The sequence below is a fragment of the Podarcis pityusensis genome (assembly GCF_964106645.2).
Source record: "Podarcis pityusensis genome assembly, chromosome: 12".
NCBI classification, from domain to species: domain Eukaryota; kingdom Metazoa; phylum Chordata; class Lepidosauria; order Squamata; family Lacertidae; genus Podarcis; species Podarcis pityusensis.
This window is the reverse complement of record NC_138037.1, coordinates 2,282,931-2,299,429: the sequence shown is the minus strand read 5'-3', so window position 1 is coordinate 2,299,429 and position 16,499 is coordinate 2,282,931. Positions and strand designations below refer to the sequence as shown.

At 48.5% G+C, this 16,499-nt stretch overlaps 1 protein-coding gene across 3 annotated transcripts in view; it reads left to right on the top strand.

Moving 5' to 3' along the window:
- Positions 1 to 16,499, top strand: part of LOC308459818 (uncharacterized protein) — a 32,181-nt gene that overhangs the window by 14,038 nt on the left and 1,644 nt on the right. For 2 of the 3 annotated variants that reach the window (XM_080975538.1, XM_080975539.1), the window contains exons 4-8: positions 3,148 to 3,240; positions 4,156 to 4,530; positions 5,455 to 5,544; positions 12,461 to 12,589; positions 15,577 to 15,696. In XM_080975538.1, the coding sequence (XP_080831664.1) occupies positions 3,148 to 3,240; positions 4,156 to 4,530; positions 5,455 to 5,544; positions 12,461 to 12,589; positions 15,577 to 15,696 (807 nt within the window). The remainder of the gene's footprint in view (positions 1 to 3,147; positions 3,241 to 4,155; positions 4,531 to 5,454; positions 5,545 to 12,460; positions 12,590 to 15,576; positions 15,697 to 16,499) is intronic. The other variant, XM_080975540.1, reaches the window with a different exon arrangement.

Below are 16,499 nucleotides of genomic sequence, written 5' to 3'. Positions count from 1 at the left end.
CCACAGCAGGGCCATCCCTGAAAGGAGAGAAGATGGAGGACGGCTGGACCCTCTTGGGAAAAGCTTTCTTTTCTCCCACAACCGAGCTTATTCTCAGTATTATACAAGGTTGAACGGCAATTCCCTGTTGTGCGACTGTCCGGCATTCCCAATTTCACTCCTTCTGCAGGAGGCTTCCAAGAGAAACGTCCGATCGGTGGAGGACACCTTGCCAAGTCGCCAGGTATGTCTGGAGCTGTGGGGGCTGGAAGGTGGGCAGAGGGAGCCCCCTGCCTTGTCCGGAGACCCCTCACTCCCTTGCCAGAAAAGCCCCCTTGATATCCACTGGGTCAGCTTCACAATCCGGCAGCCCAAGGAGATGGCCTGGAAACATTGCCCCGTCCCTGACTCTGTTTTGGCCCCAGGGCGGAGATTTCTCTCTGCCTGTTCCTGCAAGAGCCATGGGCTGGCTGGGAACAGGGGCGGCACTTTGATGCTCTTTTTCCTCCGTGAACAGGATTGGAGACGGAGGTACTGCCCCGGTTGCTACACAGCTATTAGTCAGGTAAGCACAAAAGTTTTCCACAGAGAGGAGGAGCAGCTTGTCTCTGAGCTGCTCCTCTGTGGACACAGAGACGGACTGGCAGCTAGTGGATTTGAAAAGGTAAATGAAGGAAGAGTCATAGAAATACAGTGGTACCTTGGTTCTCAAACTTAATCCGTTCCAGAAGTCCGTTCCAAAACCAAAGCGTTCCAAAAGCAAGGCGCGTTTTCCCATTGAAAGCAATGCAAAGCCGATTAATCCCTTCCAGACTTTAAAAATCCTCCCCTAAAACAGTAATTTAACATGAATTTTACAATCTAACGAGACCATTGATCCATAAAAGGAAAGCAATAAACAATGTACTACAGTCACACAATCCATTAGTAGCTGAACTGGGTTCCACACAGTCACAAAAATGAAAATAAAAGGCACAAAAACACAAAATAGATAGCAAAAACAGACAGACCTCAGTGTAACACTCAAAATGAAGAATCCTTGGCTTCCGAAATTGTCCGCAAACCGAAACAATTACTTCTGGGTTTGCAGTGTTTGGGTTCCAAGTTGTTTGAGTACCAAGGTGTTTGAGAACCAAGGTACCACTGTAATGGAGGGAAAGATTCCAGTCTGGGCAGATGCTCTTTTGCAGTGCTCATACCTCTTTCTCAAATGCCAATTCTTCAGGGTTTTAATGGGGGCTTTGGAAAATATCCCCTGTGGGCGGGGAATGGCTATGTGACTGCCAGCCAAGCTAGCCAATCAGCGCTCTGCACAGCCAGCTGCTCCTTGGCAAATGAGGAAGCGACCGCTTCTGGTTTTGCGTCTTAACCCACAGCTGGTTTGCTGGACAGAAGATGCACAGCTGGGGGGGGGTCCTCTCTCAGGAAATGCTCTCTTCCCCCCACCCCTCCACTTGGCCTAAGCATTATACCATCCTGAATTGCAGGTCCCTGCGGAAAAAGAGCCGCTTTTATACGACCCAGATCGCTTTCAGATTCATATGCCCAGCTTGCAAGAACCGGAGCCAAGCCAGCAGGTACGTCTGGCCCTGGGGTGGCGGGAGGAGGAATCCCTGTCTTGTCAGGAGTCCAGCCTAAGAGATGTTTGCCCAGCTTGGCAAGGTTCTCATTCACAGGTGAAATAGGAGTCCTTGTGGGAATGAAGGCAAGGAGGGATTATTCCAGGTTGAGGTTATGGCAAATCTGAGCCTTCCAGAGACTGCAGGAGAGAGTTAGGACTCATCCCGCCCTCTGTTTGTGGCACACTTCCTGTTGTTGTTTAGTCGTTTAGTCGTGTCCGCTTCTTCGTGACCCCCTGGACCAGAGCACGCCAGGCCCTCCTGTCTTCCACTGCCTCCCGCAGTTTGGTCAAACTCATGCTGGTCGCTTTGAGAACACTGTCCCACCATCTCGTCCTCTGTCATCCCCTTCTCCTTGTGCCCTCCATCTTTTCCAACATCAGGGTCTTTTCCAGGGAGTCTTTTCTTCTCATGAGGTGGCCAAAGTCTTGGAGCCTCAGCTTCAGAATCCGTCCTTCCAGTGAGCACTCAGGGCTGATTTCCTTCAGAATGACAAGGTTTGATCTTCTTGCAGTCCATGAGACTCTCAAGAGTCTCCTCCAGCACCAGAATTCAAAAGCATCACTTCTTTGGCGATCAGCCTTCTTGATGGTCCAGCTCTCACTTCCATACATCACTACTGGGAAAACCATAGCTTTCACTATACGGACCTTTGTTAGCAAGGTGATGTCTCTGCTTTTTAAGATGCTGTCTAGGTTTGCCATCGCCTTTCTACCAAGGAGCAGGCGTCTTTTAATTTTGTGACTGCTGTCACCATCTGCAGTGATCATGGAGCACACTTCTTGGGCACAGGTATTTCAGAAGCATCTCTGCCTCTGACTACGGAGGCAAAGCGTGGCCCTTGTGGCTAGTGGCCGTCGACAGGCCTCTCCTGCACCCTCTTTTAATACCCAATGGTCATTTGCACCTCCTGCGCCCCAGTGCCACCCCCTTAGTGCTTCCCCCCGAAGTAATCCCATTCCCCATGGTTTAATAAATCACATGAAACAATTGAGATCCATTGTAGGCTTTTATTAGGTACCATCATGCTCATCGTCTCAACAGATTCCACAGCGGGTTGTTTGTTTGTTTCGTAACAATTATATATTGCTTGATTAACCTCTTTTTAAGAGCAGTTTGCAAGAGATGAAACAATAAATTAATCAACAAATCCACGATGGGAGTTGAAAACATGCGGAAAGTTAAATACTAAAACAGGCTGAATCAAACACTGACTTTCTAAGCATCTGCCCAGTCTTGTCCAAAAAAGAATGTTTTAAGCAGGTGCCGAAAAGAGCACGGCGAAGGTGCTTGGTTGGCATCAAGAGGCAGGGAGTTCCGCAGGGTCCGTGCTGCTTTCAAATGTGGGGGCAAGTTGGTGCGCTCTGCACAGCCAGCTGCTCCTTGGCAAACGAGGAAGTGCCCGCTTCTGGCTTTGCGTCTTAACCCACAGCTGTTTTGCCACTCCAAGGACAGAAGATGGACAGCTGGGGGGGGTCCTCTCTCAGGAAATGCTCTCTTCCCCCCACCCCTCCACTTGGCCTAAGCATTATGCCATCCTGAATTGCAGCGCCCTGCGAAGACAGAAGAGCCGCTTTTATACGACCCAGATCGCTTTCAGATTCATATGGCCAGCTTGCAAGCACTGGATCCAAGCCCGCAGGTACGTCTGGCCCTGGGGTGGCGGGAGAAGGAATCCCTGTCTTGTCGGGAGTCCAGCCTAAGAGATGTTTGCCCAGATTGGCAAGGCTCTCATTGACGGGTGAAATAGGAGTCCTTGTGGGACTGAAGGCAAGGAGGGATTATTCCAGGTTGAGGTGATGGCAAATCTGAGCCTTCCAGAGGCTGCAGGAGAGAGTAAGGACTCATCCCGCCCTCTGTTTGTGGCACACTTCCTGTTGTTGTTGAGTCGTTTAGTCGTGTCCGCTTCTTCGTGACCCCCTGGACCAGAGCACGCCAGGCACTCCTGTCTTCCACTGCCTCCCGCAGTTTGGTCAGACTCATGCTGGTAGCTTCCAAAATATAGCTGATGGTTTACAAAAGATAAAGATAACAAATTCATGATGGGGTTGAAAACATGCGGAAAGTTAAATACTAAAAGAAGGCCTGAAAGAAACACTGACCTTCTAAGCATCCGGACAGGCATGTCCAAAAAAGAATGTTTTAAGCAGGTGCCGAAAAGGTGTTTGGTTGGCATCAAGAGGCAGGGAGTTCCGCAGGCTCCGTGCTGTTTTCAAATGTGGGGGCAAGTTGGTGCGCCTGCCCCCTAGACTAAATCCTAGCCTCGTTGCTGCACAGCTTTGTCTGACGGCAACCAAGGCTAGCCAATCGGCACTCGGCGCTGCCAGATTCTCCTTGACACAGGGGGAGCCGGTGGCTTCTGGGTTTGTGTCTCCAGAGATTGTGAACCCACAGCAGGGCCATCCCTGAAAGGAGAATAGATGGAGGACTGCTGGAGCCGCTCGGGAAAAGCTTTCTTTTCTCCCACAACCGAGCTTGGTCTCAGTATTATACAAGGTTGAACGGCAATTCCCTGTTGTGCGACTGTCCGGCATTCCCCATTTCACTCCTTCTGCAGGAGGCTTCCAAGAGAAACGTCCGATCGGTGGAGGACATCTTGCCAAGTCGCCAGGTATGTCTGGAGCTGTGGGGGCTGGAAGGTGGGCAGAGGGAGCCCCCTGCCTTGTCCGGAGACCCCTCACTCCCTTGCCAGAAAAGCCCCCTTGATATCCGCTGGGTCAGCTTCACAATCCGGCAGCCCAAGGAGATGGCCTGGAAACATTGCCCCGTCCCTGACTCTGTTTTGGCCCCAGGGCGGAGATTTCTCTCTGCCTGTTCCTGCAAGAGCCATGGGCTGGCTGGGAACAGGGGCGGCACTTTGATGCTCTTTTTCCTCCGTGAACAGGATTGGAGACGGAGGTACTGCCCCGGTTGCTACACAGCTATTAGTCAGGTAAGCACAAAAGTTTTCCACAGAGAGGAGGAGCAGCTTGTCTCTGAGCTGCTCCTCTGTGGACACAGAGACGGACTGGCAGCTAGTGGATTTGAAAAGGTAAATGAAGGAAGAGTCATAGAAATACAGTGGTACCTTGGTTCTCAAACTTAATCCATTCCAGAAGTCCGTTCCAAAACCAAAGCGTTCCACAAGCAAGGTGCGTTTTCCCATTGAAAGCAATGCAAAGCCGATTAATCCGTTCCAGACTTTAAAAATCCTCCCCTAAAACAGCAATTTAAGATGAATTTTACAATCTAACGAGACCATTGATCCATAAAAGGAAAGCAATAAACAATGTACTACAGTCACACAATCAATCAGTAGCTGAAGTGGGTTCCACACAGTCACAAAAATGAAAAGAAAAAGGCACAAAAACACAAAATAGATAGCAAAAACAGACAGACCTCAGTGTAACACTCAAAATGAAGAATGCTTGGCTTCCAAAATTGTCCGCAAACCGAAACACTTACTTCTGGGTTTGCAGTGTTTGGGTTCCAAGTTGTTTGAGTACCAAGGCGTTTGAGAACCAAGGGACCACTGTAATGGAGGGAAAGATTCCAGTCTGGGCAGATGCTCTTTTGCAGTGCTCATACCTCTTTCTCAAATGCCAGTTCTTCAGTGTTTTAAATGGGGCTTTGGAAAATATCCCCTGTGGGCGGGGAATGGCTGTGTGAGTGCCACCCAAGCTAGCCAATCAGCACTCTGCACAGCCAGCTGCTCCTTGGCAAACGAGGAAGTGCCCGCTTCTGGCTTTGCGTCTTAATCCACAGCTGGTTTGCTGGACAGAAGATGGACAGCTTGGGGGGGGGTCCTCTCTCAGGATATGCTCTCTTCCCTACACCCCTCCACTTGGCCTAAGCATTATGCCATCCTGAATTGCAGGTCCCTCTGCAGAAAGAGCAGCCTTTCCTCGACCCAGATCTCCTTCGGATTCTGATGCCCACCTTGCCAACACTGGAGCCAAGCCAGCAGGTACGTCTGGCCCTGGGGTGGTGGAGAAGGAATCCCTGTCTTGTCGGGAGTCCAGCCTAAGAGATGTTTGCCCAGCTTGGCAAGGTTCTCATTCACAGGTGAAATAGGAGTCCTTGTGGGAATGAAGGCAAGGAGGGATTATTCCAGGTTGGGGGGATGGCAAATCTGAGCCTTCCAGAGGCTGCAGGAGAGAGTAAGGACTCATCCTGCCCCCTGTTTGTGGCACACTTCCTGTTGTTGTTTAGTCGTTTAGTCGTGTCCGCCTCTTCGTGACCCCCTGGACCAGAGCACGCCAGGCACTCCTGTCTTCCACTGCCTCCCGCAGTTTGGTCAAACTCATGCTGGTAACCTCGAAAACACTATCCAACCATCTCATCCTCTGTCGTCCCCTTCTCCTTGTGCCCTCCATCTTTCCCAACATCAGGGTCTTTTCCAGGGAGCCTTCTCTTCTCCTGAGGTGGCCAAAGTCTTGGAGCCTCAGCTTCAGGATCTGTCCTTCCAGTGAGCACTCAGGGCTGATTTCCTTCAGAATGGAGAGGTTTGATCTTCTTGCAGTCCATGGGACTCTCAAGAGTCTCCTCCAGCACCAGAATTCAAAAGCATCACTTCTTTGGCGATCAGCCTTCTTGATGGTCCAGCTCTCACTTCCATACATCACTACTGGGAAAACCATAGCTTTCACTATACGGACCTTTGTTAGCAAGGTGATGTCTCTGCTTTTTAAGATGCTGTCTAGGTTTGCCATCGCCTTTCTCCCAAGAAGCAGGCGTCTTTTAATTTTGTGACTGCTGTCACCATCTGCAGGGATCATGGAGCACACTTCTTGGGCACAGGTATTTCAGAAGCATCTCTGCCTCTGACTACGGAGGCAAAGCGTGGCCCTTGTGGCTAGTGGCCGTCGATAGGCCTCTCCTCCACCCTCTTTTAATACCCAACGGTCATTTGCACCTCCTGCGCCCCAGTGCCACCCCCTTAGTGCTCCCCCCCAAGTAATCCCATTCCCCATGATTTAATAAATCACATGAAACAATTGAGCTCCATTGTAGGCTTTTTTTAGGTCCTATCATGCTCATCGTCTCAACAGATTCCGCACTGGGTTGATATATATTGCTTGATTATCCTCTTTTTAAAAGCAGTTTGCAAGAGATGAAACAATAAATTAATCAACAAATCCACGATGGGAGTTGAAAACATGCGGAAAGTTAAATACTAAAACAGGCTGAAACAAACACTGACTTTCTAAGCATCTGCCCAGTCTTGTCCAAAAAAGAATGTTTTAAGCAGGTGCCAAAAAGAGCACGGCGAAGGTGCTTGGTTGGCATCAAGAGGCAGGGAGTTCCGCAGGGTCCGTGCTGCTTTCAAATGTGGGGGCAAGTTGGTGCACTCTGCACAGCCAGCTGCTCCTTGGCAAACGAGGAAGTGCCCGCTTCTGGCTTTGCGTCTTAACCCACAGCTGTTTTGCCACTCCAAGGACAGAAGATGGACAGCTGGGGGGGGTCCTCTCTCAGGAAATGCTCTCTTCCCCCCACCCCTCCACTTGGCCTAAGCATTATGCCATCCTGAATTGCAGCGCCCTGCGAAGACAGAAGAGCCGCTTTTATACGACCCAGATCGCTTTCGGATTCATATGGCCAGCTTGCAAGCACTGGATCCAAGCCCGCAGGTACGTCTGGCCCTGGGGTGGCGGGAGAAGGAATCCCTGTCTTGTCGGGAATCCGGCCTAAGAGATGTTTGCCCAGCTTGGCAAAGCTCTCATTGACGGCTGAAATAGGAGTCCTTGTGGGACTGAAGGCAAGGAGGGATTATTCCAGGTTGAGGTGATGGCAAATCTGAGCCTTCCAGAGGCTGCAGGAGAGAGTAAGGACTCATCCCGCCCTCTGTTTGTGGCACACTTCCTGTTGTTGTTGAGTCGTTTAGTCGTGTCCGCCTCTTCGTGACCCCCTGGACCAGAGCACGCCAGGCCCTCCTGTCTTCCACTGCCTCCCGCAGTTTGGTCAAACTCACGCTGGCAGCTTCCAAAAGATAGCTGGTAGTTTCCAAAAGATAAAGATAACAAATCCATGATGGGAGTTGAAAACATGCGGAAAGTTAAATACTAAAAGAAGGCCTGAAAGAAACCCTGACTTTCTAAGCATCCGGACAGGCTTGTCCAAGCAAGAATGTTTTAAACAGGTGCCAAAAAGAGCACGGCGAAGGTGCTTGGTTGGCATGAAGAGGCAGGGAGTTCTAAAGGCTCCGTGCTGCTTTCAGGTGTGGAACAGGTGTGAAACCTGGAGTTGTTTCCACCGATCAAAGCGGTTGGGTGGGCGCAGGCAGGGGGTGAAGTTTGTTGGAGTGTCTCCTACCTCCTTCTTTCCCCTTTCCCTGCAGGAGCTGTTGTTCAAGCTCAGGACGAAGAGGGCCGCCAGGGGGGCTGGCTCAGCGCGGGCCAGGGGGAAGCAGCGCTCGGGTGCCCGGGCCGTCTGCCGGGGCTGCTACTCAGGGCTGATGATCGTGGCTCCGCCTGCCCAGGGGAGCAAAAATGAGACTTGGATCGGGAGCCACTCAGAGTCTGAGGGAGATTCCAGCGAGGAAGATACTCTGCCTCCCAAAGCCTGAGCCCCCACCCAGGGCGCAGAGTCCTCGCTGGACGCTGAAGACCAGACGTGGGGGGGACACCAAGGATCAGCTAGTCCACCCCCCCGTCACACAGGAATCACAGCTAAACATGTGGTTGGAAGTATTTTAGTGTGCCTTTCAAATTATGTGTTATCACCGATTGTAACCTTGTAAGCTGCTTGGAAGACATTTTGACATGTAAGAAGTCTATTAATTAATTAACAAAACATGCAATAAATAATCAATAATTTCAGTATTTTTATTTCTTTTAAAAAACAAAATAGCAGCTGGGGAGGAGGATTCTGGAATTTGGGAACATGCCGGGGTGAGGGGATTCACAGCATACGATAGTATCTTGGTTTACAAACGTAATCCGTTCCAGAAGTCCGTTCCAAAACCAAAGCGTTCCAAAACCAAAGTGCGCTTTCCCATAGAAAGGAATGCAAAACAGATTAATCCATTCCCAAGAAAGTAAAATCTCTCACTGCCTCCATTTCTTCCCCTTCTGTTTGCCAGGAGGTGATGGGACCAGTGGCCATGATCTTCGTTTTTTTGATGTTGAGCTTCAGACCATATTTTGCACTCTCCTCTTTCACCCTCATTAAAAGGTTCTTTAATTCCTCCTCACTTTCTGCCATCAAGGTTGTGTCATCTGCATATCTGAGGTTGTTGATATTTCTTCCAGCAATCTTAATTCCAGCTTTGGATTCATCCAGCCCAGCCTTTCGCATGATGAATTCTGCATATAAGTTAAATAAGCAGGGAGACAATATACAGCCTTGTTGTACTCCTTTCCCAATTTTGAACCAATCAGTTGTTCCGTATCCTGTTCTAAATGTAGCTTCTTGTCCCACATAGAGATAAGGATTACAAACTCAAATAGAGATTACAAACTCCAGCAGAGATTACAGACTCAAACTGATAATGATATGTATAACAGAATAATTCGTTACAGAATTAGAGATAAGAGTTGGCCTGAGTTCTTGGTGTGCTTTTTTCATGGTATATTTAATAACAAGAACTCCAACTTATTTAACATGTGATAATGTAGTCACTGCACATATTGCGCATGTACATGGTCATCTCGTTGCGTAGACATTGCTGACGTTCTCTTTGCAACACAGCGGGTTGTTTGGTTCCTAAAAAGAAGGCGAGCCCACCGCCTCTAACCCTTTCAGCCCCCTACTCACCCCCCTGCTCCCATGTTTTCCTGCCCCATCACCTGGCCCAGGTGTGGGGTCAAGTGGAAAAACCCCAGATGAGCAGCAATCAGGATTTCTCTCTGCTGGATTTACTAATGTTTAACAACTGGCGCCGCCTCCATGACTCAACCTCTCCTGACTGCTACGGCGGGACGGGGGACATAAAGCAGCAAGAGGAGTCGGGGCAAGCATCCCGCAGGGACCCTCTTCGCAGGACCCTCGGAGATGGGGCCCTGGCTGTCCTGGAGCTTAGCTGCCACCTTCGCTCTTGTGGCTTTTTCCGACGGGGGATATGGAGCAGAGGGCCCCAATGCTCTTCCAGAGGCAGAGGTTGGTACTCTGTAGGGTGAAAGGGTTTTTTCATGTGTCTGGTGGTCCCACAGACCTCTTTCCCCATCTCATAGCTTATGAAGAAACCGGTTCCAGTTCTTGGAGTTGAACCGCGCTTGTGGAGTTTCTGGTTTGATATGGGGCAGGGGGATGTTAGACGCTTCAAGTGTCCCTATTTCCCAGGGACAAGCCCGGATTTAGAAAAGTTGTCCCTGTTTTTGATATGATCCAGGAATGTCCCACTATTCCTGAGGGCATCCCTATTTACATCAGTGAAATGTTAGTGGGTATGGAGTTATGTGACCCCTGAGCCAAGGATATACGTAATTATATAACCTTTAGAAGACACCTGAAAGCAGCCCTGTATAAGAAAGCCTTTTAAGGTTTTATTATGTTTTTATCTATGTTGGAAGCAGCCCAGAGTGGCTGGGGCAACCTAGTCAGATGAGTGGGGTACAAATATATTATTATTATTATTATTATTATTATTATTATTATTATTATTATTATATTATTATTATTATTATTATTATTATTATTTATTACAGTCATACCTCGGATTACAGACACTTCGGGTTGTGCGATTTCGGGTTGCGCACTGCGTCGAACCTGGAAGTACCAGAATGGGTTACTTCCGGGTTTCGGCGCTTGCGCATGCGCAGAAGACCTAATCACAACCCATGCATGCGCAGACGCAGCGCTGCGGGTTGCGAACGTGCTTCCTGCACGGATCACGTTCACAACCCGAGCGTCCACTGTATTATTATTATTATACAGGAAAGCCCTATTTATCATCAGAGAAGTGTTGGAGGGTATGAGATGTTTGGGATCATTAGGTATTACGAGGCCGTCTGACATACCGTAGTATTTTTAGAGGTAATATGTAATGTGGGGGGTGGGGTGGGGGGGAGTATCTTCAACATTTATCCTAATCCTCAGCTGTTAAGGAGCTACAATTTGAAGTGGAGATTTCAGAACTGGAAGGGGCGTGGAATGCATGAGGCAGCTGTGACTCAATGCCAGAGCACCTCCTTTGCATGCAGAAGGGGTCAGGATCAGACCTTGACGTCTCCTGTCTGTCTGAAACCCTTGGGAGTCACTGCTGCTCAGTGTAGACCCCCAGACACGACTGAGCTAGATGCCCTAGTGATCCAATTCAGCATAAGGCAAGATCTTGCGTTCGGTGTACACCGGAAAGCACCTGATTTTGGTTCTCTGAGATCCATATCAGGTTGGTACCAGTGCCGGATTTACGTATCAGCTAAACAAGCTATAGCTTAGGGCCCCACTCTCTTGAGGGCCCCCAAGAAATTTAAAGGAAGAAAAAACTGGATGTACATTTCCAAAAAAATAAGATAAAAAGCAAATAAAATAAAACCTACCTACAGCAACAGTGTTTTGTGTTGTGTAGGCTCCTATGATGTAAGTCATGGGCCCCGCCTGCTAGCCTGCTCCCTCAAAGAGAGGGAGAGTCGTAGCCAACCAACTCGTTCCCATGCGTGCAAAGATTTACACTTGCACAGCAGAGCCTCTCTGCGCTTTCCCCCCTTGGTATCCTATAAATCTATTCTGACAGTTCCAACAACAACAACAACAACAACAACTTATTATTTGTAACCCGCCCATCTGGCTGAGTTTCCCCAGCCACTCTGGGCGGCTTCCAACAAAGATTAAAAATACATTAAAATGTCACACATTTTAAACTTCCCTAAACAGGGCTGCCTTCAGATGTCTTCTAAAAGTCGGATAGTTGTTTACTTCCTTGACATGTGATGGGAGGGCATTCCACAGGGCGGGCGCCACCACCGAGAAGGCCCTCTGCCTGGTTTCCTGTAACTTGGCTTCTCGCAGCGGGGGAACCACCAGAAGGCCCTCAGAGCTGGACCTCAGTGTCAGGGTAGAACGGTGGGGGTGGAGACGCTCCTTCAGATATACTGGACTGAGGCCGTTTGGGGCTTTCAAGGTCAGCACCAAAACTTTGAATTGTGCTCAGAAACGGACTGGGAGCCAATGTTGGTCTTTCAGGACTGGTGTTTTATGGTCTTGGCGGCCGCTCCCAGTCACCAGTCTAGCTGCCGCATTCTGGATTAGTTGCAGTTTCCGGGTCACCTTCAAAGGGAGCCCCTGAGAGCCTGGTGCCCAGGTGCCCCTCAACCCTAGCGTCTATGGATAAGACGGCCCTGGCCCTAAGCTATAGCTTGTTTAGCTTATATGTAAATCCAGCGCATGTGGCGCTGTGGGTTAAACCACAGAGCCTAGGACTTGCCGATCAGAAGGTGGGCGGTTCGAATCCCCGCAATGGGGTGAGCTCCCGTTGCTTGGTCCCAGCTCCTGCCAACCTAGCAGTTCGATAGCACGTCAAAGTGCAAGTAGATAAATAGGCACCGCTCCAGTGGGAAGGTAGACGGCGTTTCCGTGCGCTGCTCTGGTTTCGCCAGAAGCGGCTTAGTCATGCTGGCCACATGACCCAGAAAAACTGTCTGCGGACAAACATCCGCTCCCTTGGCCTGTAAAGCGAGATGAGCGCCGCAACCCCAGAGTCATCCGCGACTGGACTTAACGGTCAGGGGTCCATTTACCTTTACCTTTAAATCCAGCACTGAGTGGGGAAGCTTTCCCCCAAGGCATCGGGCTGCCTGCTGAGAGAACAGGGTGCAAGAACAGGATTGGGACCCTGCCCCAGCAGCCAGGTTTTTCTTAGGTTCTCAGGCCCTCCAGACCCACTGATGCTGAAATCCTAATCGGAAACTCTCCAACATCACTGCCATTTGCTGCTGACCTTGCAGGACGACCCCGGGAAGAGGGACCTGGAGGTGCTGCGAATTCCCAGGACAACCCAGCGCCAGAGAAGCAGAATGACCGCTTACCGAACCGGCAGCCTCTCTGCCCTCAGCAGAGGCCTCATGACGAACTTGGTGAGTGTTTGGGCTGTTGTGTGATGTCAAAGATGTCTCACCCTGAGTCAGAGTGGTGGTCCATGGTGCCCACTGACTGGCAGCAATTGCTCTCCAGGGTTTGGGGTTTGGGTCTCTCTGAGTCCTACCTGGGGATGTTGGGGTTTGGCACGAGAACATATCAAGACCCACCTGGACCAGGCCAAAGGGGGCTCATCTAGCCCCACATCCTGTTCACACTGGCCAACCAGGTCCCCCTTATGAGAAACCCTCACGCAGGATCTGAGCATGAGAGCACTTTTCCCTCCTGGGGCTACTGGGATTCAGAAACATTGCTTCCTCCAGCTGTGGCTCGTAGCCATCAATAGCCCCCCCCTCCTCCAGTCCTCTTTTAAAGCCATTTTGGCTATCGCTACTTCCTGTGTCGGGGAGTTCCACAGCTTAACTACGCATGGTGCAAAGAAGCACTTTCTTTCACCTGCGCCGACTCTTCCAGCCTTCAACTTCATTCCAAGTTCTAGTGTTACAGGAGACTCTACCCACTTCCATCCTCCATGTAACGCATAACTTTGCAAACTTCTTTTTCTAAAATAATATTTTATTAAGTTTCCAAAAATAAAAGCATCATCAGCAAATTTTTAAACCATAATTTGGATTGACATCCCTTCCCTCTCTTGGTTTCATTACTTAATATTCGTTCACACACATCCTTAAATCTTTATACTCTCAATATTTCAATTTTAAACCTTCATCTTATTACAAGCGACTTTTAAAAGTTATACTAATGGAAAAATCAACACACAAAGCTTAAACAATATGCACTAAACATTTGTTCCTTTTTAAAAATTAAAAGTCTTCTTTCTTTCTTGGGTTTCAAGTTAACTAATCTGTCCTGCATAGTTCTGTAGTTTATTTTGCCAGTCTTCTTTATCGGAGGTTTCTTCCTTCTGTAGGAGCTGGCTGGTCTGGCTAGTCGGTCTTGGCCTGGGATCCACTCTTGAGTACTGGAACAAAGTCTATCGTTCAATAAGTCCAACAAAGCCTGGACATGTCATAATTTCAGGGGTTTTTTAACAACAGTCATTTTCCACATTCCTTTCCAGTCTTTATATGTCTTCTCCCAGGCCTAATTTTGCAAAATTCTATCCTTTTGCCTCTCGCCCGCCTTTTCTGCCAACCAGGAAGTCTGTGGCCTTCTGCATGCGCGGCACCTGCCCTCTCCGTGCCGAGATGCTCAGACGGGGCAGCCCCCCCTGGACCCCCCGGGACACTCTGTCCTCTTGGGGCTTAATCTGGCTCCAGGAGGGAATGTCCTCTTGGTAATCCAGGACGGCCAGGCAGTCTAAGGACTCCTCATTCTGCTCCACGGAACAGATGAGCCCAGGGATCGCGGCCACAATGCGGCCGGAGTCCACTTGCAATCCTTCATATCGGACAGGCTCCAAAACACGTTTTGTCTTGGCCAGCTCCCTCTGAAGCTGGATCCAAGGAAGATTCCTGGAGAGAGACAGGGACGGAGACTGCGAGTTTTGCAGACTGATAATCTTCCATCTCCTGCCTTAGCTAGTAAATTCCTCAGCTGAGCCACACAAGCCTTTCAGCTCAGTTTCACAAACTATGGAGCCATAGAACCATAACCCACTGGTCTGTAAGGGCGGAGGTGCTCTTTTACTATACAGGACTATTTCATTTTAATTTTTTGATGACAATATTTTTGTTTATTTCTTTCTACTTTTCAAGTTTCTACATTTCACTCATTTTATACATTTCACTTATTTTGCAATCATTTTGACATTTCAAAACTCGACTTCCTTCCCCCTCTTTCTGTGGTTCCTTAAATTCGTTTTTAATACCTTCTGCATATCAAAATTAACTTAATTTGCTCATTCATTCATCTTCCTTAAATATATAGGCTTATAAAACTTCAGATTATTACAATAATCCTGCCAATGTTTTTATCTGCTTGCAATTTATCTGTAAATATTCAACAAACCATTTCCATTGTTTTATTTTTAAAAATTGTTATCTTGATTTCTTACTCTTCCGGTAAGTTTCGCCATATTTGCATATTCCATAAATTTTTGTATCCATTCTTCCTTTGCTGCGACTTCGGCTTCTTTCCATTTTGGGGCAAGTAACAGTCTTGCAGCTGTAGTCGCATACATGAATAAGTTTCTTTTTTTATTAAAATATATTTTTATTAAATTTTACACAACAAATTGAAATTCAAACATTAAACACCCACATCATCATTTAAGATTCCCTGAATCCTTCGATTCCATGGTTACCATTATCAATCCTTTTCCCCCCAACGGCTTATCTTATTTTCTCTAATCTATTTTTACCAAAGGTTTTTTTGTACATTACAAGCATTACTCGAATCCTGCCAAAGTTTTTCATTCTTTACAGTGATCTCTTAAATACATTATAAATTTCGTCGTAGTCCATCATCTTCATCAGCCATTCATCTCTGGTACATGAATAAGTTTCTATACAGCTTAGGTAGTTCTGTCCCTGTAATTCCCAAAATTTGGAGAATAATTAATTTTGGGTTTTAAGCACCGGGAAGTCCTTTGGGTTTTCAAAATAGAGGTACATTTCCAAAATATAATATAAAAGCAAATAAAATAAAACCTACATCCAGCAACAGTGTTTTGTGTTGTGTAGGCTCCTATGATGTAAGTCAGGGGCCCCGAGGGCGTGGCATGCCGTCCTGGGGGCGTGGCATGCCATCTGTGGGGGCGTGGCATGCATCCTGGGGTGTGGCATGCGTCCTGGGGGCGTGGCATGCTGTCCATGGGGGCGTGGCATGCATCCTGGGGGCGGGGCGTGCCACCTGCAGGGGCGTGGCGCCCGCCACAGTGGGGGTGCATGTTTCTCGAGTCCCAAGGGGGCGGCCACGATGGTACCCCCCTCTCCGATGGTGCTGGGGGGGCGGTACGCTCCCCCTGCCCCACCCATTCCTCCGCCAGTGTTTCCAACTCTGCACTCTCTTTCCTCCCTCACAGAGCGCTCCAGAAAAAGAGAGCGGAGAAAAGGTCCGCCACGAGAGAAGAGCAAGCAGAAACAGGGACCTTTGCTGGGGGTGCGACGGGACTCTGTTACCCAGCCGTGCAGGAAGCAGAGAGGTAATCCTTTTGTCCATGCTCCGTTAAGCTCTAGGTTAGATTACGGCAGTGCCGGATTTACGTATAAACTAAATAAAGTATAGTTTAGGGCCCCACTCTCTTGGGGGCCCCCCAAAAAAAAATTAAAGGAAAAAACCAACCTGGATGTACAATTCCAAAATATAACTTAAAAAGCAGATAAAATAAAACCTACATACAGCAACAGTGTTTGTGTGTTGTGTGGACTCTTATGATGTAAGTCAGGGGCCCCGCCTGCTAGCCTGCTCCCTCAAATATCACTGGTTTGCTCCTTTCTATATATAGGGTGCCTACATTCTGCATGGACTGGTTGCAAGGCAACATGTGCAAATGGCTTGAGATACCTATGAGGTCCATAAATGACCATATAGCATCTATCCAACACAAAAAAACAGAGACAATTTGCTGCTGACAAAGGACAGCTGGACATAGAAAGGGCCCCATTACCTTCAGTAGCTGAGGGCCTCATCAAACCTAAATCCAGCCCAGGATTATGGCAACATGTTAGATGTAGGGCTGCCTCTGAAGACAGTTTGAAACTTCAGCTGGTGAAGAATTTGGCGGCTAGGTTGCTGACTGGGGCAAGGAGGCACAACCTCCAACATTTCTCTGATTAAAATAGGGACGTCCCACTCCATAATGATAATTTTAATATTTATACCCCACACATCTTACTGGGTTGCCCCAGCCACTCTGGGCAGCTTCCAACATATAGAAAAACACAATAAAACATTACACATTTTAAAACTTCCCTATACAGGATTGCCTTCTGACAGCTCGGGTGT